At 33.2% G+C, this 27,474-nt stretch overlaps 1 protein-coding gene across 1 annotated transcript in view; it reads right to left on the reverse strand.

Moving 5' to 3' along the window:
• Window positions 1-2,876: 2,876 nt before the first annotated feature.
• The window catches only part of LOC132563115 (receptor-transporting protein 3-like), a 28,814-nt gene continuing 4,216 nt past the window's right edge, over window positions 2,877-27,474 (reverse strand). Inside the window, exons 2-4 of the mRNA XM_060227873.1 lie at window positions 13,209-13,353; window positions 4,289-4,459; window positions 2,877-3,355 (exon numbers count right to left, since the gene is read on the reverse strand). Of these exons, the coding sequence (XP_060083856.1) occupies window positions 3,191-3,355; window positions 4,289-4,459; window positions 13,209-13,353 (481 nt within the window). The 3' untranslated portion in view covers window positions 2,877-3,190. The remainder of the gene's footprint in view (window positions 3,356-4,288; window positions 4,460-13,208; window positions 13,354-27,474) is intronic.

Consider the following 27,474-nt stretch of genomic DNA (forward strand, 5'->3'; position numbering starts at 1 on the left):
AGAGTTATTGTCCCTATGTATTTTCAAATACACAGTTAAAATGTATACGATAAATTTCATATTGCAATCTCTGTACTCTTTAAATGCGTTATCTCCATCACATTAGTAGGTGACCAGATGATATTAAACCATGTAAAATTTTTTAGGTGTGACATGAATAATTTTCTGAAGTATCGATTAGGATCTATAAGGCTACAATTTATTTCTATACCAAGTTGCAATTTTTTTCAAATCGAGATGAAACAATCATTTATCCTTTACGATTATTCTAAGTCAGTTCAGTAAGACTTATTCTCTGATGCTATAAATGTTTAAAATTTGATTAAGAGAACAAACAATCATAAAACGTACATTTAAATGCTTGAAAAGTGTTATTTATTTCAAATAGACAATATAAAAATTCATATTGCAAACATACATTGTACACACAGAAACATTTAAATTATGTGACAGCGTTCAGAATTCACTTTAACAAATGCATTCACCATTGATGATACTTTTTTCTCAGTTTAGTCACTTTGTAGCACTTTAACATTGCAGACATTTCAAATCCCTTTTGACCGGATGAATCTTTTGTTTGTGAAACCATTATGATTTCATACTTGTTATCGTGATAGCGCAAGTCAACGTGAAAATATATGGCACGCGAAAAACACGCTCTCTAAAGTATCCACACGAAAACCAAGGCGAGGAGCTAATAATGGTAGCTACCAGGTAACCTACCATCATACATTCAGATATTTCTCATATTTTGCTGAAATTTCCGGAGCAAAAATTTCGAATTATGTCAAGAGGAGAATAAATGTTTGGAATTATGAATGTGCTTAATTCAGTTATCATCAATATATTTTTGATCAATAGATATCGCTATTTAAGATATAAACACTTTTGATTCAGAACAAGTGATTACCTATATAATTAGCTAATCATAATTATGGACAGTTGTATTGATGGAAATAAACTTTCCATTGTGTTTGATTGAAATTGAATAATATATATAAATATATATATCTTAAGTTCAAAACTAGTTATCAACACCAACTTCAAAGAGAACAAAGTGATACCTGCAAAATAAAGAAAGCTTAGTATCAACCCTAACACGCCAGATAGAAACAAACACAAACGTAGACTAACAAATACATCTAAAAACTTAAGAAATGGTGTACAGGGTCTTCTCATTATATTTAACGCCGAAATTAGATTTTTAATTTATACATTTAAGTCTGTAATATAGTATTAAGAATCAAACGTCATGCTGAATATACACATCAGCTTGACGTTCTTTAAAAATATCAAATATATGAAAATTTCTTTATTGAATTACGAGGCAAGAGCATCTCCTAATTTTGATTTTGAGATTCATTTTGTCAATATTTGTTTTCCACAGTCGCCTCCAATGTTTCAAAATTAAGTATCGAGCTTGTTTTGATGAATCAAAAAGGAAGAAACAGCTCTACAGTTAAATACATAGCTGCAGTGAATCCAAGTCACTATTTGTATTGAAAACCATTCTTCACTAGCGAATTTTTTGTAAAATATTTTTCAATGTATCATACAAGACCCTGTGCTCCATTCCGATAAATTCTAATAAAATCTTAATTGCGCAGCAGGCTTATTTAATAAGAACCACACTGCAGTACATTTATATTAACAGACAGACAATACGTTTATATACAGAAAAAATACAATGTAACAATTTAAGTATTTACAAATAAGGCACAATAATTATCGTATCGTTTGAAGAATGTCGAATGATTTTTAGAAACAGCTTTAATTATTCTGAAAGTATCCTAGAGACCTATTTACGCAAAATACATAAGTATCACTTATGTATCAAACATATTATCATTAATGCGATATTTCCCCTGCTTGACAGGAATAGCTTTGTTTCTCACATCTTTGTTAACAGATTTTACAGAGATTGGAAATAATTAGATCAAATTATTGACAGTAATACTTAAATAGCAAATAATTAATAGACAATTACACTATCAATTATTAAGATTCTATAATCCATTAACTTCCCCGGGTTAGTTTATTCATATTTAGTTTATTTTTAAACAGATACTAAATTATAAGGATTGATATCAATAATGAAATGGGACTTAAGATAAAAAATACTGTTTTAAAGACCATGCGATTGTGCAGTTGCCTATAACACTAAACGATTATTAACATATATTGTTGTATTACAAAGGTTTTTTTGTTCATGAGTTTTTTTTATTCAAAAATCTTATTTTCGTGAATTTTTCTACCCTTCCATGTATGTTGAACGACTGAGATGAGACAATTGATGAATATATTGTTAAAGAATGAAATGTGCCTTTTTGTGACAGTCGAATTTCAAAATCAATTTTTTCCTTATGTAGATTAGTACATTGCTTGGAAATATGTTGGATAGAATTTTGCAGTTTTGAGTAGAAAACCACCTGACAGAAGAACGGTATGATCAAAATATGTGCAATAAAATATGTTTAAAATGATATATTATTAACTATTAATTTATTCGAAGAACACAAAAGATAAAATTGCATCAATATTTACAAAACATATAACGTACGTTATGATAAAACAATTTTGACAAATGCTGGCGACATAGCAAACGATATAATACTTAAATGTTTAACATTTTTTTATCTAACAACATTTTGAGTTTAGATCGTATTTTAGAGACAATGCTACTATATTTAGTTCGCAGTAAAATGCTGTGTCTAATAGTAAGCAGATCTAGCAAAAAGGCTAAAAGAAAAACAATGGTGATGAAAGAATTAACACCATCTTCAAATTGAACACAGTCAATGAATTTTTAAGAAATTTTGAACTAAATACATGAATCGAGACTGTTCAACAATCTGTTCTGCAAATAGTTTGCTACACATGTATAAGTAAAAATAAAACATTTAATAAAATCAAATAATATATACACAAACTATTCAAAAGTAAAATAATGAGCACACTATTTTTTCTGCTGAAACAGCAGATGTTGATAATGACAATAATACATCATTGCATTCAGAACGAATATAAGACAACGAAATTTTGTCATCGGTATATTTTTGGCCAACCATATCCATTTTATTTCACTCTCGTCCAATTTTCATTTTCCTTACACGGCCCACCATTTGTGTAGTATCATGTAGGAGTTACTGCCCTTCAAATGCATATTACACTGTTAAAGATGGCGCTGCCTTCACGAGAATGACCATTCTTCCCGGCATAGACCTTCCTTGCAAGCTTGGCACAGTTCGGCGTTGTGCTGGTTTCTTGGTTTCCCTGCTCTTCGGTCTATCCTTAGTGGAGGACGTATAAAACCATAGTATATTTGTCCGACTCGATTATATACGTTTCCAAGTACCTGAAATAATAAAGGAAGGCCAACGATAAATACAAAAACTGTTTTGATTAATATTATCAATTCAAAATATCTCGAATTTAAATGGAATCATTCTATAAATTGTCATTTCAGGGTAAATCCTTATTATGCTCATACACTGGAGAATATGTAATTTTGATTTAATCCTTTCGGTTGAAGAGAATAATTGCTTAAATTTCCCATGTGTAAAAACTAGGCCCTTAAGAAGTTCTGGAAGGAAAACACAGTTGCATGATGCAGTGAGTGCATCTACTGTATCTTATTCTAGAGTTGTAGTGAAAAATTCTGATCACTTGTGAATAATTTGTACAATCTTCAAAATTACAGGCACTAAAACACTACTGGTGGACATTTCGTCAACGAGGTTTGACGTAACCTGCATATGCCACGTTTTGCATCATTCGAATAGTGGCATGCTTCAGATTATATACATGCAATTGCTTTTGTTCTAAAATTATCAGATATATAGAAATATATCGAACCATCGGGCTAGTTTATCTTTCAATTAAGATTTTGACATTTACTTGCGATCAATTTTGGTTGCCCTAAGTCGCATCTGATGTTTCAAAATGTATGCCCTGGCATTAATGACGAGTTATAGAAAGACAGAACAAATGTATGATGCTGTTAACTCCTTATCTGGGTACATTGTGCCTAATTGTAAAATTGTATTGAAATGTGCTACTTACGAAGCCTTTGTACAATCTTTGCTATCGACTCAATCTTAACCATTAACGAATTTGTTTTTATCTATAGTTCTTATCATGTAAACGATAGTCTGTTTACTTTTATAAACGTAAATCTCTCATATCGTATTAGCAGCAAAACACTGTTTTCGCTGATATAGAATCTTGTTTGCTAATATACAGTTTTATTCCGTCATGGTTTCTTAAATAACTTTTTACACATCATTACCTTCACTACTTCCTCAGGATACCACATGGCATGTTCATATGTTCCATTTTTACATCTCTGACACTGCTGACCGTACAACTTAAACATGACGTAACCCGTGTTTGTAACGTAGTTTAACTGGAACCAGAATATAACACGTCCCTTCATTGAGGTCCATCCATGTCCGCAACTCTACAACAAGAAAAGGGAATTTATTTACAGATTCAAAAAAATCTTGGTGACTGTTATTTAACATGAAAATTATCTCGTCAAGGAGATATATAAAATAATATTGATTTTATTTTCTTAGTACATAGTACAGAAGAATCACGTGTCACATTATTGGTATTATATGTTTTACGAAAAAACGTATTTCAAGGTTCTTCTGAAAGAAGACCGATTTCAGTAGGAACAGTTTTCTATATAAGAGGTGATCAGGATGTACGTATGTTTAAAGGCTGTGCGTCATCAGCTGCATTGGCAATACAAGAACTATATGCCTTAACATCCTTGTTTCAAAGACGATCATGGCAATGAGAATATTTGTGTTAGCCTATCTTTTCTATGCGCTGTCACTTGATATATGTACATGTATTATCATCATTATGGGTGGAGGCTGTAATATATAGGTAAACCTGGAATATATCTGATAAGGAGATTTATAGTCCGTCATGCAAACAAGCAAATTCAAAACCGAGAAACTGTATGAGCAAGATTCCTAACACAGGACGTTTTTCCAGCTGGGGTAAATATTTCAAGTACATCATAAATTACATGATTCAGGCATATGAAGTGCAAATATAAGGTAACACACGGCGTTGGACAGTGTTAAAAATTCCAAAGACAAAACCGGCATGTGTGCACACCTGTACGCAAATCTGTAAACAATTTCGTTCCTTTGTTTCTAATAATGGTTGTCCTTTGTCAGTTGATAGGGCTGTTCTTTATTCCCCTTTCTCCACGTGAATCATGTGATCCCTGTTAGAGGTATACCCAGATTATGTTTACATAAGCAAATCCGACCCCTTATCCAGTTTATCTCCTGTACCTCTTCTGTCATACGTAGCTCAACAACAATGGTTCTAAAATATTCAATCTGGAGTAAATTCAACAGAAGAATTCAAAGGTACATCCAACGTGTTATTTTCATAAAATTTTTGATGACGTTTCAAAGGATTGTTTTTATCGGTTCAATGTTAAAACTGTAGTTACATGTAGATACATGAAGCAGCGTGTGTAAATACGCCCTTCGCCGTTTATCTCCCACGGGGACCGTGGTCTCCTCGTGTTGTCCTGAATGTACATCATGTATCTATGTGTTCTAACACAAACGTTAAGATAAAATGGATCACAAACATATCGGCATGAGATCATTAACGACGTAAACAGATTAACAGCATTGGCAACATGACAGTATAAACAACATGGACAGCATGACAGCACTGTCATGAACGTGTGATCCCGGTGTTATCAGGATAATAGCGCAAGACTAATCTGTTAATATCTAAATTGCATGTTTAAGGTCTTTAACATGATACTCCTTAATATGTAAATCTTAAGGAAACATTTATTTTCTTGTTATAACTCATAATCAATAGATTTCATTGATCAAATATTTACCACTGCATTGTGCTTTAATGTTTCAACCTCACAGGATGCTTGAGTGATAAGATTTGAATCAAACTTGATGGACGTTTTCAACTTTACACCGTGGTGAAGCTAGCTTAAGCAGTTCGTGATAACAGAGACACAGCTCATTGTTAGAAGCACGGATTGCTCGTAAATTTACAACAGATTTTTTCATACGGATGCTAATGACACTTAAAGATATACTACAAATTCTTGATTAATCGAACGACTAGAATTTTATCGTTAATCTCAACGTACTTTTGTTTTAATATGACACCACTAACGGCCATAAGGAAATCGGTAATTATGTTTTTTTTAATTTTCCAGTGGCCCAATTTTCATGGCCATTAAGATATATAAAATGTTTAGCCGACTTCTTAACGTCAGCATTCAATTCTCTGTTTTATCTTCGTCTGACTCATTTTATCCAGTCTTGTACAAGTTGACATTAAAATGAAAGAATTTAAATATTGATTTATCAATTAAATTGATTTATTCCTTTAAGCTATCACAACCCTTGCCTGGTACTAGGTGATGCGAAAGTAGCTCTATTCAAATCTATTTTATTGCTCTGTTGAATGCTGTTATTTAATCAAATACGTTTAACAAGTGTTGCATTCCTATTGATTTTTTTAAAAGCAATAAAACAATACAAGAAATGCAAAGTAAATATATTCGAGGTTGATTTTCCTGTATTTTAACTAAAAATACCAATGTACAATTTGAAAAACACATTGATTAATGGAAGGGACGGTTTACTTCCTAGTTTTGGCAAATATTTTTGAGCGCAGGTTTTTTCACTAATGTTTGGTAGAAGTTTTCCTTGTGGAAAAAAGAAAGAACGAAATATATTTGATACAAATAACACGGCATGTCAATTTACAATAAGTATGTAATGTGTTGTTAAAGAAATGTTGCAAATCATTTCAGCAACACTACTTCGATAGAATCTTTTTAACTTGTTTCTGTTTGACTATATGGAGAAAATGATCTAATGAGGTGTATCTCAGCTGATGGTTCATGGTGATGTACCATACTGTCACTATATGACACGACTATAAACTGCATATCATGGTATCACAAACAAAATCCGCCTGTCTACACAGAATATCCATGTGGCCATACACTGGTAGCATGTTACACTTCTTAAAAGCGAAATGACAGCGCAACCAGGTGAGGTTCACGAATATACCCGAAACATTCCTCCGTTTGACACCGAACAGGCATGTCGTCCGTCTGTCACTCCAAACAGGATGTTGTCTGTCAGAGAGCAAGATATTATCTCGTATTCGAGATAGGAAAAGGGAAAATGAAATAGTACTGAATGACGAATTTTAAGTTAATATAAACAAGTGAAATGCGTTTGCAATCAGAAAAAAGTATATGTACCTGTCATCGAAAACTATAAAAGATACTGATCAGATGTCCATAGATATATTTTGATCATAAGGTTAATAAGTAGTGCTGGTGGTTGATATAAGGAGACTTAAGTATATAGTTTTCAAAGGAAGCGACATATAGCTGTAACGATACCTCTAGACCAAAATTTGGAATATAGCTTGTAACATAGGTAACTCATTAGTCAGGCTCCTAAGTCATGATTAAATCTAAGAAAATGAGGTTTACTAACTTTACACAGCATGTATTTTGTATGGCATTTACGTAAATAGACGTAATTAAATAGCATTCTCGGCATGTTCTGAATGCATTTGATTCCTTATTCGTACTTGAGCTTTAGTGTAAAGTAATACTCTCTCAAAAATTCCTTTCTGTTTTACGATTTCATATCTTTGCTTACACAGTTAGCTAGGTTACATAATGAATAGTCCCTTACAACAAAAAGACAGCTTCATGTGGCCGAATTGATTAATTTTATTTTTTACGTGCAATGATAAAGGAAAAAGTGAAAAACCAGATGTTTTATCAGAATGTTCTTTTCTAATAATTTTAAATGAAATTTCTTATCTCAGGTCATGTGTACATGGAAACTGTGTCAACCTGCTTACAAGGTCATTGTCTTTTCATAGGCAGTAGAAATTAGAGTCATCAACGCGACAACACAAGTCTACCAGACACCCATGATTAATCGTCCATACTATAAACTCTGTGTTCATAATAGGAACATCATTTCCTTGATATTTGTCGTTTGTACACTTTTCTCTAATTCATTGCATATATCACAGCAAACATTGGTACATATAAACAATTTTATATTGGTGTGTATTCATGAGTACACAAGTAATGATATTTATGAGACACTGTATGTTTTTTTATTCAAAGGTGTTAATTTCATAGATGCATATTGTTTCAGCTTTTCGAACAACGAATAATTGAAAACTACATGTGGTTTAGTTTCAGGACATGACATGACCTTGAACTTAAAAAAAGATATAGCGATAATGCAGAGTACTGATAGTACAAGTATACCTGCTTACGTCACAAACACGTTAATCCGTCTTAACAACATTATTGCAGAATATGGACCCAGTTTACACCAAACATACCCTAAATAACTGAAATTGCGTTTGTTGCACTCTCAGGAGTGACAAGATTACAATATTGTAAACATTAGACGTCAGTATTTCTGTGGAAAGACATATCTATTAAAAACACGCGTTACATTTTTAAGACGCCATATGCACATATATAGACAATTAAGTATTACATAATAGTCTCTGTGAACCAGTTTGAATGTTTGCAGACATCATGCTAACAATGCTTTCCTGACACAGATGACGTGGTCAATTTATCAATATATAGATATCGTTAAGAAGTACAATATAGTGGTAGAAAGGACGGGTTATTTGTGTTCTATATTGTAAGTAGTAGCTATACAAACGATACATCAGTATCTCGTATATAGTTTCAGAATAATATTACGAGAGACTGGTACGAATTATGTCGCATTGGGAATATGATACATGTGGTTATACACATCTTATACATTACAACGTCTCATGCATATCATACAACTACTATTGTTCAGAAAACTAGTTTACTTTTTGCCCTACAAAAGATAATATACAACTATTACAATAGCTTTTTGACTCAGTCACTAAAAAAACATAAATGATATTTGTCCTGGTAGGTAGTTCTTTTGAAGTACTTATCTTAATCAGATGTTGGTGTTTAACATGGAAGAGAGCTGAGACCTCAGATTTTTTCACACATAGATATTAGCTGACCTGTAACAAGTCTCGATTCTATAGATTAAATAAATTCATTCCATTCTCTATCCCCCCTTCGCCTTATCACATATCACGACGTTTAACGATAGCTTCCTTGATCTTTAAGCAATTTCTGTGTAAATTTGTTTTATTATCGAAGGTTTTCGCCAATTATTTTGTATATAATTTACTTGTAAGAATATGATTCTCGAAATGCTTATATGTTGTGGTCAAAATTTAACATCTGCTATCAAGTTTAAATGAAAAATACCCTTGCGCATTATCTACTCATACCCTAAAAAGGACTTGTTAGTTTGCATGGTAATTCCGTTATTATTTACCTTGTTCTCATATGAGAACGTGACATTACTAACTTGGAATTAAAATTAAATAGCAGACGCTTACTCTTTCGGAACATTTTTTATTGTTATTTTCCTTATGCTTTTCCTGTTTCTATGTAAATCTTTCTAAATAGTTGTTTCGAATTTGAGTTTCCATTAAGATTCTGCTGATATGTCTATATATTTTACTTACTTAATTGATCTACATTTTCCCATTTTCGAGATAAAAAGATGTACTATAAAAATAGTACTTGACCCTTCACAAGTTTCCTCCATCGGATGCTTCTTAATAATCATTAGTGCTTACGTTTACTTCTTTTCATTGTCTCGGTCCCCGATAGGGTATTGAAAAAAAGTATACATACGTATTTTATACAAAAAATATGTTTACAATACGTTCTGTCTGTAACATGATGACAATCGTGACACGCTATAAAAGAGATTAAAATATTTTCGACTACACGGGCAATGATATTTTTCAAATCCCCGACCTCTGACTCTCTGTGTGCGAATAAGACACAAATTTAGCATATATTGTATGGTACGATATTGTGGCCGGTCGTGATAAGAATAAGGGATGTACCCGTTTCACGTTACCATGTGAACAAAACCGTAACCACGTCATTCAATGCATGCCTATTCGTCTCGGGGTCATATGTCATAGTTACACGTTAAACGTGTTCGCTCTACCGTGAAATTTCAGTTAATTGTCTCAGACGATAATCCATCAAAGAAGGAGAATGCACAGTATGATAATGCAGAAGAATTCTGCTTCATTCGGTACAATACCACAAACACGATGAGAGATATTTAAGGTCCTGCATTAAAAAGCACTAAGATTCTTTAAGATGAAATTTTCGGTATGCCTGCTACTTCATAAATATATATAGAATATGTCGATTCGATAATGCATGACATTGCCTAATTGATGGATATTCAATCATTGCACATGAAATATAGAAAATATTATTCACCTATACGGCTACGTTCAAAGAACACATTATCAATATCATGTTGCTTTCCCTTAAGGTTTGCAGTTGATCTTAAAATAAGATGTGTATCAAATCAATGTGATGTGAACGTGTAATTATGGACATACAAGTTACAAAAATAATAAGATTTTTTTGTCATTCTGTAGACACAAGACTGTTACTGTAAAACTATAAATTTTCGCGAGTTCATGTGTTCATGTACTGATAACATTATATAAGTAGATTTTAAGATATATATATATATATATCCACGAAATGAAGCGCCCATGAAATGCATTACAGTAAGTGATTTGCAGTAAAACCACAAAAAAATGGTGAATTTATGTTAAAAATGTACCTTAAGGAAAGGAAATGATATAGTCATTTTTGTTTGAGTGTATGATAAGATCATTGTTAATCGACAGCATTTTACTTAGAATGACACAGAAGGCTATGGCAATGAAACTGCTTTGTTGTAATATCAAGGTCATTGTTCATCTGTTATTTACCAATGCATTTCAGAAATTCTCATATTGCATGTAAATAATTGGGACATGTTTGGGTCAAGGCTTACCATACAATGCATGTTGAAATTTAAGACGTTTCGTGTTAACCACACAGTAACGCTACAGTAGTCAGTCAATCGCTCGCACTGCTTCTTGTATTCATATTAAACTTTTAGGTTGTGTATTTACGGACCTTGATAGCATGACTTAAGCGTAGTTGTGATTTAGTAACATTCATCAAATTTAACTTCCGAAGTAGCTCATAATTCATGCTAAGAACTGGAACACTATCGACGCTGGAGGTGTACAGTTTATAATCTATTCTAAAAACATAGGTCGCCGGCATCTCCATTTTTTTATCAGGCGGTTACAGCTTTGTCTTCACTAAATATACAGTACAACATCACATTTACAGCTTCGTCTGTACTAGATATACAGCACAGCATGACATTTACAGCTTTGTCTACACTAAACATACAGTACAGCATGACATTTACAGCTTCGTCTGTAATAGATATACAGTACAGCATGACATTTACAGCTTCGTCTGTACTAGATATACAGTACAGCATGACATTTACAGCTTCGTCTGTACTAGATATACAGCACAGCATGACATTTACAGCTTCGTCTGTACTAAATATACAGTACAGCATGACATTTACAGCTTCGTCTGTACTAGATATACAGCACAGCATGACATTTACAGCTTCGTCTGTACTAGATATACAGTACAGCATGACATTTACAGCTTCGTCTGTACTAGATATACAGCACAGCATGACATTTACAGCTTCGTCTGTACTAGATATACAGTACAGCATGACATTTACAGCTTCGTCTGTACTAGATATACAGCACAGCATGACATTTACAGCTTCGTCTGTACTAAATATACAGCACAGCATGACATTTACAGCTTCGTCTGTAATAGATATACAGCACAGCATGACATTTACAGCTTCGTCTGTACTAGATATACAGTACAGCATGACATTTACAGCTTCGTCTGTACTAGATATACAGTACAGCATGACATTTACAGCTTCGTCTGTACTAGATATACAGTACAGCATGACATTTACAGCTTCGTCTGTACTAGATATACAGTACAGCATGACATTTACACCTTCGTCTGTACTAGATATACAGTACAGCATGACATTTACAGCTTCGTCTGTACTAGATATACAGTACAGCATGACATTTACAGCTTCGTCTGTACTAGATATACAGTACAGCATGACATTTACAGCTTCGTCTGTAATAGATATACAGCACAGCATGACATTTACACCTTCGTCTGTACTAAATATACAGTACAGCATGACATTTACAGCTTCGTCTGTACTAGATATACAGTACAGCATGACATTTACAGCTTCGTCTGTACTAGATATACAGTACAGCATGACATTTACAGCTTCGTCTGTAATAGATATACAGCACAGCATGACATTTACAGCTTCGTCTGTACTAGATATACAGTACAGCATGACATTTACAGCTTCGTCTGTACTAGATATACAGTACAGCATGACATTTACAGCTTCGTCTGTACTAGATATACAGTACAGCATGACATTTACACCTTCGTCTGTACTAGATATACAGTACAGCATGACATTTACAGCTTCGTCTGTACTAGATATACAGTACAGCATGACATTTACAGCTTCGTCTGTACTAGATATACAGTACAGCATGACATTTACAGCTTCGTCTGTAATAGATATACAGCACAGCATGACATTTACAGCTTCGTCTGTAATAGATATACAGCACAGCATGACATTTACACCTTCGTCTGTACTAAATATACAGTACAGCATGACATTTACAGCTTCATTTGTACTAGATATACAGTACAGCAAGATATTTTCTGTGTTATATCAACTAGGATAAGGTGGGAGTGGTAATGAGCTATGTTGATTATAATAACTATTTACAGATATTACAAAAAAAGAAACAATGTATTTCTCTGCCTCTAATTATAATATAGAAATCCTTTATAAGTGTAATATTCTGCTGTGCGTTAACGGTAACATAGACTTCTCCATTTTTCCATCTGTTTAATTATTTATTCATTTCGTGTATATATTACAAAAAACACTTAGGTTTTGAATAATACTCTTGACCAAGACAATAAATATTTTGGAAAGTTAATGTTTACAGGAAGATGATTCTTAAATACATATATTATCTTGACGCCTGTGGACGTTGCTCATTAAAAAAAGTTATAGTCCTTAACGCAGACTTGACTGTTTAAACATGGTGTATATGTGCATGTCTTATTTTAATGGTTTAATTTTGAGTACTACACATACCTGACAGGAGAATCTGACTTTGGCACTATCTTTGAATGTCCTCCAGCGGTCGTTAGGTGGGTTAAATGTAGGAACGAGGTACCACATGTGAGGGAAGTACTGGCTAAAGAGACGATCGAATTCACCATGCCAAACCAATTCCATTCTGAAAAATTGAAAGATATTTTCTTCATACATATATTTCATTCATGTAAAACTGAAATTAAATAAATATGAAGTCAACATTTAAAATATTTTTTTTTCTATTTATTTATTTAAAAAGGGTATTCAGCTATTTCATGTTCATCTTTCCATTGTGTTGAACAAACAAGTTATAAAAATCTTGTTCTATGTATCTGGCTCTGCGTCAAAAGCATGTCAAATTTTAAGGTGACGTCACTTCAAATAAATCATTACATTTGATACAAAAATTAATGGTACTATTTGATGTCTTCAGACAAGAGATAAATCTGCTGATAATGGACACTATGTTGTAGCATCTAAGACCCATGTATTATCTAACATCATTATTCAGGTCTATGGCATAGGCTTAATACAGGACAATATGAAGGTTGATCGACTACATGGCGTTGATACAGACATACAAGTCAATTGCATATTTTAATGCAAATTTTGAATAAGATACATTAACTCAAAATCATGAATTAAACTTTGTCATAAAGCTGTTTCGTCCTTTTAAAACTCGTTATTGATGTCAAAATCCAACATTCAGAAACCTAAGAGGGGAATAAGAAAAATCAGAATTGATTGAAGAAATGTCAAAATATAGATAGGAAGGTGTACCAGACCCAAAGGTCAATCAAATTTGTTATCTTTTAATATATCTGATAACTTTAGAAGAATTTCGAGTACATGTGGTTTATTCTGAACATGTTCAATTCGAATGAGACACGAATCCTTTATACATGATATATAACAGATTAAGCAGATGCCATGAAACAGCTACAAGAGATTAAATAAATTAATGACGTTTAACATTATTCACATTATCTCAACAAGGACCATGTACAAATTTGATAATAATATGCATACTTATATCAATCTGCATCATACCGTCCAAAGCTTTGATGTATTTATGACAGGACATGTTAGGTATATCAAAGCTGGCAAATCTCATTACACATGCTTGTCAGATATATCACCTGGATTTTTACATCACAATTCGTCAAAAGAAGTAATTTTGTTCGCAACTGTATTTAGAGGTTGACAAATGTTAGGAAAACTGTTGCCATGTGTAGAGTTTTATAATTGAAATGTACAGGATTGACAATAAGCTTTTAAAGCCTAACACATGGTTAAATGATATGTATGATATCACGCTTCTGACGAGAATTTTACATGGTGGAAACGTTTACTCTAAGATGTTTAATTTTTGCGAGGTTTTATTTTTGTTGTTCTTATTGTTGGTAACCTTAACCCGCGGATTCACAAGTCCGCGAAAAGTTAAACTGGTCGGAATATGTATCCTCTTAGTGCTAGGGGATTAGACATGTACTATTTACCCAAGAACCGCTCAAATGTCAATGGAAATGTATTTGATGGTTAACCACGGTATGAGAGCCCCACGAAAATTAGAATTTTACAGTAGCTATGGGGAATTAAATTATTTGATACTACATATACGGCTAACTGAAAATTTAAATTCATATCAAAACTATTATTAGGGGGGTGAAATAGGAGAGAAATCTTCGGGTTTATTGTAAATGGAACATATATGTCGAACACTAGGGTTGTATTCAATTTCGATGTATTTATTTCATCACTTCAGTGTCTGTTAAGGGAGGATTCCGTTTTCTAGCAAGGACAGAATATTCCATAGCATAGTGTCGTAAAGTTTATGAAACAAGATTTAGTGCTTGGAGCATCCATATACATGAAGTAATAAAATACCTGTTTATATGCATTTGTGATATTAAACATCTGTTTCAGCGAAGATAATAATGCTGGCCCACACAAGGTATGTTGCATCTCTGATTTATAACGACTGGTATTGATTTTAAAGAGTGAAAATATGTTACATACACGTATATGTATTTGTCTTGTGGATGACATCCATAATAAATTGTTACAGACATATTTGGAAAAAGACGCACTATTGAATAATGTTGAATGTACATGATGTTGTTCTAAGGTTATCTGATAAATGATTAATTGATAACAAAATTTATGAAATTATTGGGCTGGAGCACTAGATATTGACATTTCTTTCAACCACTTTCTATTTATCTTAATTACCTCTTATGTTTCAGACTTTAGGCTATAAGTATCACTGACGAGTCCTAGAAAAACGAAACAGCTGTATGATGATACTGAATTCATTGTTCAGCTCTACTTTATCGAACATTTAATCTGTATTAAAAGGCTGGTCATATAGTATACGAAGAGAATGATAAAATGCATCATACAGCTGTTTGGTCCTTCCAGGACGAAACCCAGGAACGAAGGAGGACAATCTAACCTGGGTGAAACATATGTCAATACATAAATGGGGAGATACCCTATCTAAATAACTCGTTAGGGAAATTTTATAAAACAGTTGGTCTTTGTTCTTGTATAGGATATAACGTCTGAACAATAGCAATAGCCACGTGAAGACATGTGTTCAAGGACAGCTCCAAAATGTTATCTAAAGTATTGAAGGTGTAGTTTTAACGCTTTGATCCCCAATGATACATCAAATAGGTGATTGTTAGTACTGCAAGAGACTTCTGTCTATCCGAGGTGATCATGTCCTATCATCTCCCCGAAGTAACATGCACTATATACTATATACTACTCAAACGAAATGTAATAAAATTAACATAGCTGTGAAGTTGTGAATGTTTGTTAGCGAGTAACCGCTTCAGGGATTCAGACAGGACCAACATGAATTATACCGCTGTGAATATGTCGTTTTGCTAGCGAGTAATGGAAAACCTAGATTACATTCCTATTGATACATTGAAATAAAATATCGACAAAGTTAATGTGTGCATGCTCTATAATTACTGGCCATTACTACCACTGACCACTATTATTATCTAGGTGACGACAAACAACATCCTTTCGCTATAGATATGACCAGCGGTCAACCAGAAGGTGTAGTTCATCAGAGTGTGATTCTTTAAAGCATTATCAACTTAAAGTAGAGAAACTAAGATTGTTTTGATTGTTTTGATGTTGTTCTAGATATTGGTACCAGTACTAGATGAAAAAACAATGTAGGAATATCATTCTACACACTATTTGTTAAACTGAGGTTAGGAAATTGTACTTCCAATCCCAACTACATGTACATCATAAAAATGATTTGTTTGTGTGTTGGGTTCGTAGCCTTAGCAGACAGGGCCAGCTTGACGCGAAGTCTAATTCTGGATCTTGTTTGATACCTCACCAAATAACATCGAAAATGTCACAGAAATAGAGCTTCAACCTTGTTCAAATAGCTAATAATAGGATGACAGGAGGGTCTAGTTTTCAGCTTTCTGAGAAATACAAATCACCAAGAGTAAGGACCGTGGAACTACACATCTCGGATCTCCACAAGTATAACGTTATATAGACTAAGCTATCGTACAACCCCCTTACCTCCAAGGAAAAGAAAGAATAGCGTAATATATTGCGTGACCTTATTTGGGAAGGAAATTGATTCGCTACTCCATTACATATGCTAATGACTTCACACTCTAACTTCCGCCATCGTATAATATTCTTACTAAAAAGTATGTCAATTGGCGTTGTTGAATCAGTTTCTGTTATGATGATTTCTTGATTCATAACACATTTTTGATGTTATTGCATTTGAAATCGGAATTGCTTCTAATGATGACATAAAGATACATTTACGTAATGTCACCTTCCACTTCCTGTAACGTAGATGCAGAAGTGGCTCTTTAAACGTGGAGAGATACAAATACTACTAGAAATGTGAATACAACTCATTGACAGGACCATAGAAATTTGATGTGATATGCATAACAGGTAAATACCAAACAGAAATATGCAAATATTACTCGTTTTCAGTTACCGCACAGGGACAGATCTAGTTATACTGAGGTAACTGAATAGGGAAAAGCTGTTAAATAACAAAGTGGTGCTAAATTTTACTAGAGTATTCATTTACACAAGTTAAATAATTTTCAAATTTAAAATCAGCTGATGTTTCACACGTGTATGCAGTTGTGAAACAATCCAGCTGTGCCTGGTTAGAATTGTTAAATTAAACAACTCGAAAAAAATAAGCTTACAATCAAGCAGGATTTTTGAAAAAAAGAACATTCCATTTTTAAACATGATATAGCAGATTGAAACATATTCTTTGAAGAATTTAATCATGAATTATCTATGCATACTTTACTAAATAGGCTCCCACACACATTCGATCAATCTAGACTCGGTATAAGTGTTTACATGGTTTGCCAAGCTGCCTGATCGTGAAAGGTTAATACATTTGTTGTACTTGAAATATCCTTGCAATATTCCGAACTTTCTTCTTATTTACAAATAGGACATGGATTATTGCACAAACGACAAGGGAAATACCAACATGTCAACAGAATTTCAATTTAGATTCAATGATACAAGGGCAACAACAAAAGAAATATTTACACGGAAGCCTGAAAAAGTACAAAGAAAACTGGATTAAGTGCTCCGAAAGTGTAAGTGTCGTCTGCTTGTCGAAAACAACAGCAATGTTTTATCTTTGCAAATCAAAGTAAGTAATGTCACGTTCCCAACTGAGAACAAGGTTAAGAGCTGTTTAAGGGATCCAAGTTTCTTTCCCTTTGTTTCAATTTTTTTGTCTCTATGTCTCGACTGACAAAAGATCACTTTTCACACTAATTATCTTCCTTGAAGTCTGCTGTGTGCGCACCATTCTAAATAGCTAAAATTTAAAAAGCACTTCGGAACAGTTTTCAATGGCAATAGATCAAGTCTTTTTAAGTCCAGGTTATCATTATTATACATATATTGAATAATGCAGATTCCTAGAACAGATAAAAGCTTTTGAATGTCGCCTATACCAGTTTGGTATTTTTTAAAGATCCTTTATTTGAAAAACCAATAAGGAAACTTAACTTATCGTAAAGGAACATCCCGTGATAACAGATAAGACATTATGTTGATGTACATTGGTGAATTGCAACAGGTGGGTTGTGTTAAAAACATCAGTTACAATATATCAAGGTTACAAATAGTTTGATGTTTTGCACATAAATGCGCGGAGCCTTGATGAAAGCCATTATTAAACCCTCATTAACACTCCATATGTCCTACTGAAATAGTACTACATTAATGTTACTCTGTAAATCATTCCATTTTTCTAGCCTAGTATCAGCTACATAATACTGACATTAATCAGAGTTTGGAAAAAAAATCAATATTTTGTCATTTCTTTTTATAAGATTATGCCTGATTTTCAAAAATCTTACTATACAATACCAAAGACGGTAAAATTGCCTTTAGCTGTCAACTTAAAATATATACATCCTTGTTCTCTAGCTTGGCGCCAAGATTACATCAAAAGTCCTAGCATAAACGACTTCATCATAATATACGATACCTAAATAACAAATTAAAATCTCTTTTGATACCATATAATATAAATTATATAACGTTTTAAATGAGATTTTACGAAACTAGTTTTTTGTGATTTTTTGCGAGCCATAGCATATACGATATATTTACCACACAACTGAATCAAGAAAACATTAAAATGGGCTGTCTTATTGTTTCGTTATGTTTAGTTCATGAAGTAACGTCATTCTTAAGAGTATAACATCACAATCGTTTCCAGACTGACGCAGTCAATGAAAAACTCTCCATGTAAAATATATTACAATATTGACAAATACGCAAAATCATTGTATGGGCGAATTAAACGGATAACAGGCGGATTTTGATAAATCTGATGTATTATCATGTGGCGTATTAACGTCAAGGCTAAACCGCAAATATTTCATTCGGTGAAATACTAAACAAAGGTACATCGGGTCTGTTTATACGATAACACTTCCTTTTTAAATGCATGTGATGAATTTGCCCTAAAACCTTGTATACATCTACCTCAACAGAAATATCACTCGTTCGAGTAAATTGACGTTTCAAATGCATTAAAGGGACCTAAGTGAAGAGAGATGACTGTGTTCTACCCATGTACAGTATGTGAGTCCATATCGTTAGCCATAAAGTCCATTAAAATTTTGGCTTTTGACCTCTTCATAAGGTTTGATTGAAAGGTGTTGAAGCGTGTATGAATAATGTTCTACCCAGAGATGAACTGTCGACAATTAAGAAGGCGCCACTGGGTAATTTAAGTTAAAAATAATCCCCGATTTAGGGAAAGTATACTTTTAACAACCTAATGGAAATATATGGTCTTGTTTTAAATGAAAGTTTATATATGAAGTTTGAAATCCGAGGTGCGCTTGAAAATTTCATGAAATCACCATACTTGGGCCGAAATTTTCTTTTCGACATTAATTTGATTTATATCTAATCAGTAAAAATGACACTTTTCCTCAATATTTTCTCAGAAGTGCTCTGCATGATGATAATAACGACGATAATGGGATATACGTGTTTCTAATAATATATCACATTGCTCTTGTGGATTAAACAGCAGGTTTGCTGGATGTTTAGCTAGAGCTGTGGTTTGTTCTTTGGTTCCCGGAAATGTTAAGTACACATCACCTTGTAGTTATGAAGGAAATTTCCAAAAAAAAAACCCTGATTGCCCTCACAATTTAAACATCCTTAAAGTCTCCGCAATATTTTTGTATATTAGTAATTACATGTATTCATATACAAATTATCTAGGTATTATCTATACTGACCTATATTTTCCTGGCTAGTCAATGAAGCAGAAGATGTTTACCCTTCCGGAACGCCTCGTATTAACGATTTGTTCAAGGGTCTCCATGTAAATCTGCCTTTAGTTTAAACAATACCTAGGTTTATTAATTTTGACTATTTGATTATGGAAGTCATTTTTTAAAATATTTTTTAAAATAGATATACATGTATATGGGGAAAGTTAGAAAATAATCCGAAATAAATTTGATAATGAGACGTAAATCCTGGTACAGTCTAACCGACAGATGATTGATAGCGAATCCTTTACATGTTTAAGTAAACAACTTATATTCCAATCTTAAAGCAATCTTTTAACATACAGAAAGAAATTCTACTAGGTATATGTACTCTTGTAAAGTTCGTATATCGCCTTTAATCACAATCAGTTATACGCGCTAGAAAACATATATTTTAGTAGCGAGTAATTTAGCTGTAAGATAACAACTTTCGTAAAATGTCCCTTTAAAATATCGATCGATGTAATTAAAAAAAACATACACACATTCTGCTTTAGACCCCTTTGGAGCCTCATAGCTTCTGGGAGTACAGAGCTCCGACTGACACACAAACACACCCCATAAGTGGCTGTCTGCTTACAGAGAGTAAATAAAAACGAGAGGAGATCGTCAGTTAACAGGTTAATATTTAGTTTGCCACAGGAGATGCAAACTCGTGACACGAAATGAAATTGGGAAATAAGTAGGGTTACAGGGGACATCCCTGCAACCTCCAACGAACAATTCACAATTAATTTTCGGTATATATTAGCTAAGTTTTATATACTGAAGGCAGATTCCAATGTCTCCTATTGTATTTGACCTATGCTTTTATCTCCGAAATTAACATCCAAACTTAAACATTTGTCTATGCAAATGAATTCTGCATGGACTAAAACAATAAGTCTTCATCAAATAAACAATGGGAAGTGTGTTTATTTTACATTAGATTACATTTAAGGTTTTTTCACATAAACAGAATAATTCTTAAAGGTCTATGACCTTGGAGATCGGACTGACTTCGACCCGGGACTGTCAAACAATTTTGAGTTATTGTCCCTGCATTATCTTAATAGGGCCATAAACTGACATGTTACAGTTATTCTGACTTGAATTTACCGGGGATTGAAAACAGCAAATGAGCTAGGGAAATGCATGTGTCCCTTTTTAATGTGACTTAATAGCAATCAAATTTAGCGGATGGGGGTTGTCTTTGAAAGTCTCATCAATCGTTGATTTCGATGACAAAGAAAATGTTTGCTTGCTTTGTTTTTCCATCGTTTAACGTCCAATCAACAGTCATGGTAAGGAAAACGCTCAAGGTATTTGTCATTGGTTGCGTTTACGTTACAAACGCGCGTTAGCAATCATTATTGTGTCTTTCCGGTGAACTCTACTTCCGGTAAACGATCCTTGTTTAATTCTCAGAACTTAATAAAACCTCACGACTGATTTCTGCGATATAGGACATATCACTGATTTGTAACCGCACCTCGAGTTCTAGGAATAACCAGAACAGTCTTATACGTAGCAAAGGGTTATACATTTCAATCCATTGATAATTTCATTTCTTTCCAAAACTAAGCTCTGACACGTGGTACGTGTAACGTTTTGTGTTCAAATTCATTATATATGTTGTATTTTTTTTCTTAATGTTTTGGTGAACAATAATATCCACATGATTTATAAAACAGACCAGTTATATATATATATATATATTCAGATACATAACGAAATCGGTCTGTTATCCAAAGAATTCGAATACATTGTATTTTGCTTATAAAGCTACTGTCATGTAGTGTGAAGCGATTTTTATTGGTCGCGCCAGTCAAAACCCGCTCGCGATGTCATGAGTTGATAGGCTGCCTCCGTTTGATTTTTTTCTAAATCGAGTCAAAAGTTTATTGGTCTGTGTTTTGTGATAAAAAGAGTCCTTTAATTTCTTTTCATATTTCATATTAGATATTCACCAAAACTCGTAAAAATAAAAAAAAATTAAGGCTCATTTTATGAAATATCACATGATAATAAAAATGCCACTGTATGTAGTATTTCGTATAATGGTATTACTCGTTTTGCTGTTTTCGTTTTACGTCTGTCTTTATTTTGAGCAAATTCCATAAAGCTTTTGAACATGAAGCAGTGGTTTGACCACATTTTCAATGGTGAAAACGTTCCTATATGATACAATATTGACCTTCCAAGTCGATGGCGACCGATCGGATCACCTTTCGTCCTCAAAAACGTTTAAGACATGACTAAAAAACATGAATGGTAGTATTATCAAAGTCTTTTGGCAGGATCACTTTGTCTTATGTACAGCGTTAAAGTTATCACAAACTACGGGGTTCAATGAAAGTGTGCTTTATTTTAATATGCAAATTTTCACGATTCTCTTTTTCTTTTTCTTGAAAAGTGAAAAATCATTATAATTTATGAGTGTTCGTCAACTCTGCGTGGGTTTCGTATTTAAGCTTATTTTCTTGTGACAGAATGAGGTTAAATTATGATTAAATTATGTAAATTTACAATATCCTACCCCCTTTATAGCCCCATTCAAGTTTTACTTGTAATCAGAGTCACTGGGTATTCAGCTTCTTTCCAAAGCTTACTGAATTCATTGCCAAGGCATGTCGGCTATGAGAAGATATTATCAACTTTTTATATGTATAGTTTCGGAGTAGATACAATCAGTATAAAGAGATGGAACATTCGCTTTGACTGTGTAAACAGTTTAAATTTCATAAATGATGATGATTATGCTTATATGAAAAATATTCATATCATCATCGACTTAACACCCGTTTGGTGAAAAATAACCAGAGAACATCTATTTCAATGCATATCTAAAGGAACGCGGAAGTACAAACTCAATTTGCTGAAAGTATTTCGCAACTCAAAGTAGAAAAAAGTACTTCTGAACTTGGGAAAACCAATTTAGAAATAAAAAAATATGTTAACATAAGGTTTATACTGATAAAATGAAATGAGAGTTGCAAATGCGTTTCAGTGTCTATTACATAACGTGCTAGCTCCAGCTGTTACCTCGGCTATTAGAAAAAAAAAAACAGTTTTACAGTTATAATCTTGACTGAAAACTCGAAGCCTATTAATTTAGAATGTTGATATGATCATTATGACGACATTGCAATTATGACGTCGATAATGATTCACACATTGACATCTAAATCACACGGATAAGGTGGTGTAAACCATTTCATTTATTGAAATTTTAGATGATAATCGAAGGTGTATGATGAACTGATATCAAATATCAATCAAAACTATAAATAGAAGTATTGACTGTCCATCTGTACATAATTATGTTTCCATAAAGCTGAGCAAAACAAAAATAATAAATCTAAATGGATTACTTTATCGTCCTTTTCACAATTATTGAGTCATATTTGTGAACAATATACGGTGTAATGACTTAATTTAATGCTAATTATCGAACGCCATTCAAATGTTTCATTTTATATGTATATAGATTTGATATCAACTCGTGTTGCATTCTTTACGCCTTGGTGAGGTTGAACAATGAAATCTAGATAAAGATGGAATCACTTGGATGCAGTGCATTTGGTGTGAAAAACGTGACATCCAACAAAATCATGACAAATTCATTGTTATGAAAGAAAGAGGTTTAATAGTGTTAATATGAGATCGGTCATCCATGAAAGTAATAAAAATATCCTATGGATTTTTACTCCTAGTGACGTCAGAAAAGATTCCAAGACTCTGGTGTCATATCTTTATTCTAAAACCTGTTTAGATCGCTCGTATCAAGACATCTTCCTAACGGTTCTCAGTCGCCTTTAAGGCATCAATTTTCGACCCTTAGCATATCACCAACGAGTCCAAGAAGGACGAAATAGCTATATGATGCAGTTTAATTCATTGTTTAGCTCTAGTTTATCTAGCTATGAATTAGTATTCATCTATGAGTTTCTGAGGGCATGGCCTTTATATCCAGATGGACAAACACAAAAGAATGAATTTAATAAATGCATTGGTCGCCCCGAAATACAGTGTCTGTTATCCTTTCCTGAGTATGATAATTCAGTGGGATGACACTATAAAATGATTCATGAGAGACCTATGATTCATACACACAGCCACCTTACAAATGTGCGACCTTGGCTGTTACCGAGACGTTAAACTTTTAACAATACAAAGCAGATAATACGCCATACTTCAGGTCTGGTCCTCCCTATAACCTATAGCCGGTAGGTTTAATCACTAACCCAAAGCCATAGTAAGCATTTAACTACACCGGATACCCTATCGAGATACGAAGGGCCTTGTAGATAGGTAGTCAACAGAATGTTCACAAGCTTAAGACATTTAGCGAATACCTATGTAAACATTTGTTTATCTTTGTAAAACAGCATAACAGATAAGATAATATGTATCAACATTGAATGAAATGTTTCTTCTTCATATTTCGATCTATATATTAAAAAACATATTCGTATTTCATATTTATTTTCAGAGTTTCAGTAAAGTGTTTCGGGTTTTAAGAAAATATAGATCCACTTTTAATTTATACACTATACACAACAAATTTATACAGTTATTACCCAAACACAGTAAATTGTAAACACAGCACATCTCTAGAAATACCTGGTAACTAGTCGAGTGTAGGTATCGTGACGATTGAAGTACAGTTCTGTATAGAGCAGGCTATTTTTATACCTTGCTTCTTGTCACTTATCAGAAGGATTATTTAAACATTATCATGAGCTCAGGTTATGATTGGATGATGGTTTCGAAATACACATTAGGTAAATTGGCATAAGGTGTTAGCAAATATCGAGATCAAGGGCCTAATATCATTCCCCTTTGGCTGTGAATGGGATGAAGACACGTCATGTATGAAGATTGATTTTATGATAATTATGATGAAAAAAATAGTTCAGGACAGATCGTGAAATTGACTTATAGGTATAAAATTGATAAGAGAAAATGATTTTTTCCCAAATAATTTTTTCAGCTAGACGCATGGACTGTTTAAATTCGATCAGGTTACCCTGTAGTATTTTTTACCTGATGTACGAGTTCATATCAAATATCACAGTCGAACAAAAATCTATTTCTGGAATTTTCGATAAAATTTTAATGATTTACAGGGACAAAAAAAAAAAAAAAAACAAAAAAAAAAATAAAACTTGTGCTCATCTAGATATTAGAGATTATATTTTTTCCCATACAAAGTACATGCTGATTATAGTTACGGCTCTTGTGCTGAGTTATCTCCCTTGAACACATTCGACACTAAATTGTATCTATAAATCATGATATCAATCTATTTTATAGCTTTATAACTATAAACAAATTAAAACGGGGACGATAAATGTTCTCTATCAAAGATTCACTCTCCATTTTAAAGACTGAGTGTACAGTTGCAACCATATTATATTTTTTCTTTACGAATTCTACATGCAGTTTGAAGTCATTAATCTATCACGGGGGTATAAGAGGGGCATGCAGGTTTTCTCATGTATACTTCATGCATGTCGGGATAGAATTCTCGAGTTTATTTTTACTGCACTGTATGGCATATCGAAACTAAATCTTGATTCACAGGTCAAACAGCGTTCTTAGTGAATGAGTTTGTTCCTTTGTCCTTGATTTAACTACTCTTTGACTTTGAGATTTTTTTTTCCATAATCAAGTTATTCCTTTAATACTTCCATGACCTACACTGAGTCATGAGTCGCATGTCTCCAGGTATAGACCTATAATTCATATATAGGACTTAATTAGACACTGCACTTTCTCACTATACGTTTAGATCAAAGGTCAATAGCTTGCCTGTCACTGACGAAACGATAGTGAAAGAGCGGAGGGACTCCAATCAATATTGTATTGTTTATTAGAAAACACTTATTAAAAAGAACACTTTGTTCGGAAATTATTGTATATAGTATTATTAATTCCGTAATCTTAGTTTTTTTAAATGCATTACATCATTTTTTTTATGAATTAAAAAGATTTTGTCCTGTGATTTAAAAAGATCTTAATAATTCAGATTTTTAAATGGACGTTTTAACGAGAAATAGTAAAACTGCATGTAATAATGATAAAGCTTGAAACACGTTGATTCAACTCTTTCCTAGAGTTATATCCGTGTAAGGCTGTGTGTAATTAATGCTAACGTTATACCTACTGTCAAGACAGGAAGTCTCACGCATCACTAAGGAATATACATTATATATTACACAGCTACGTTCATGTCGGACAATCAGAGGACGTCTTGAGGTCAAAGACCATCAAACGTTTCCCCGTCTTAAGCGACAAAGTAAGCCGACACCGTCATTGCTACTATTTCTCGAGTTAAGAACTAACTTTATAGATTACATGTATTGGATATGTTCACTACAGCCAGTTCTTCTCAACCGTACAAAGGTCAACGGGTCATCATGTTTGTTAATTTCACCTTGAATGACTTTGCCTGATTTCTATCAGCATCCCTTTTGGTACATTGACCTTCAACGAAAATTTAAACATGAGGACAAAGACGTTTGTCCTTCGCGTCATTCCGATATTAACAGCGTCCGGCAATAATTCCTGGTTTGTTAATTATCGGATATTCAATTGCATGTTAAATCAATAGAGTGATATTTGTATTAAATGGGTTTTGTTACGAGTTGGACATTGGACAAGAATTACACAAGAAAATAACACTTTTTGATACAAATTTCGAATCAGGTACCGTCTATAGTCATTTATTTAAACTGTATCATACAGCTGTTTCGTCTTTATTGGACTCTTCAGTGATGCTAAGGGTCTATGTTTTAAGCATTGAAAGGTGACATAGGAAAATCTAATATGACGGAAAAAAATATGAGAAAATCTAGATTGAGGAGAAGTGGGCACATTTTGCAGAAGCACAAAACAAAGTTTGTTTATTTGTTTGTCTTTGTTTGTTTGTATTTTCTTTTTTCAGAAACTGAAGTTCATAAAGATTATCATCTATTCATGAAAAGTATGATAGTACTTCCTGAACTTACTTACGTACATGAAAATACAAACTTGTACTATAGAGAGAGAGTGTATGTATTATGATTTTAATAATGTCCTGTGGCAGATGATATTAAACGTACATGCAGTATAATGAGCTACACAACGACAGGCTTACGTAATTAATTATCGTTACTGTATAAATTAAAGACTATGTCAAACTGTACGACAGAGGTGTAACCAAGTTTGTAATACATTTGGCTTTAACGGTACGTCTTCATGCCACGTGTTACAATGCATGTCTGACAGCTAGACACAATTGCATTAAAATAACCCGGAACCTACTTAGACGGCTAATTCTATGGAGATGGGTTTTCAGTACAGAAAATCTCAAATTTTCAGATTTCTCTTTCTTGTAGGAATGCGAAACTGACTAAAAATAGTCGAATATTACTAACAAAACAAACACA

Source organism: Ylistrum balloti, unplaced genomic scaffold (genome assembly GCF_031769215.1).
Source record: "Ylistrum balloti isolate Yb309-2 unplaced genomic scaffold, AGI_CSIRO_Ybal_v1 Utg371590, whole genome shotgun sequence".
NCBI classification, from domain to species: domain Eukaryota; kingdom Metazoa; phylum Mollusca; class Bivalvia; order Pectinida; family Pectinidae; genus Ylistrum; species Ylistrum balloti.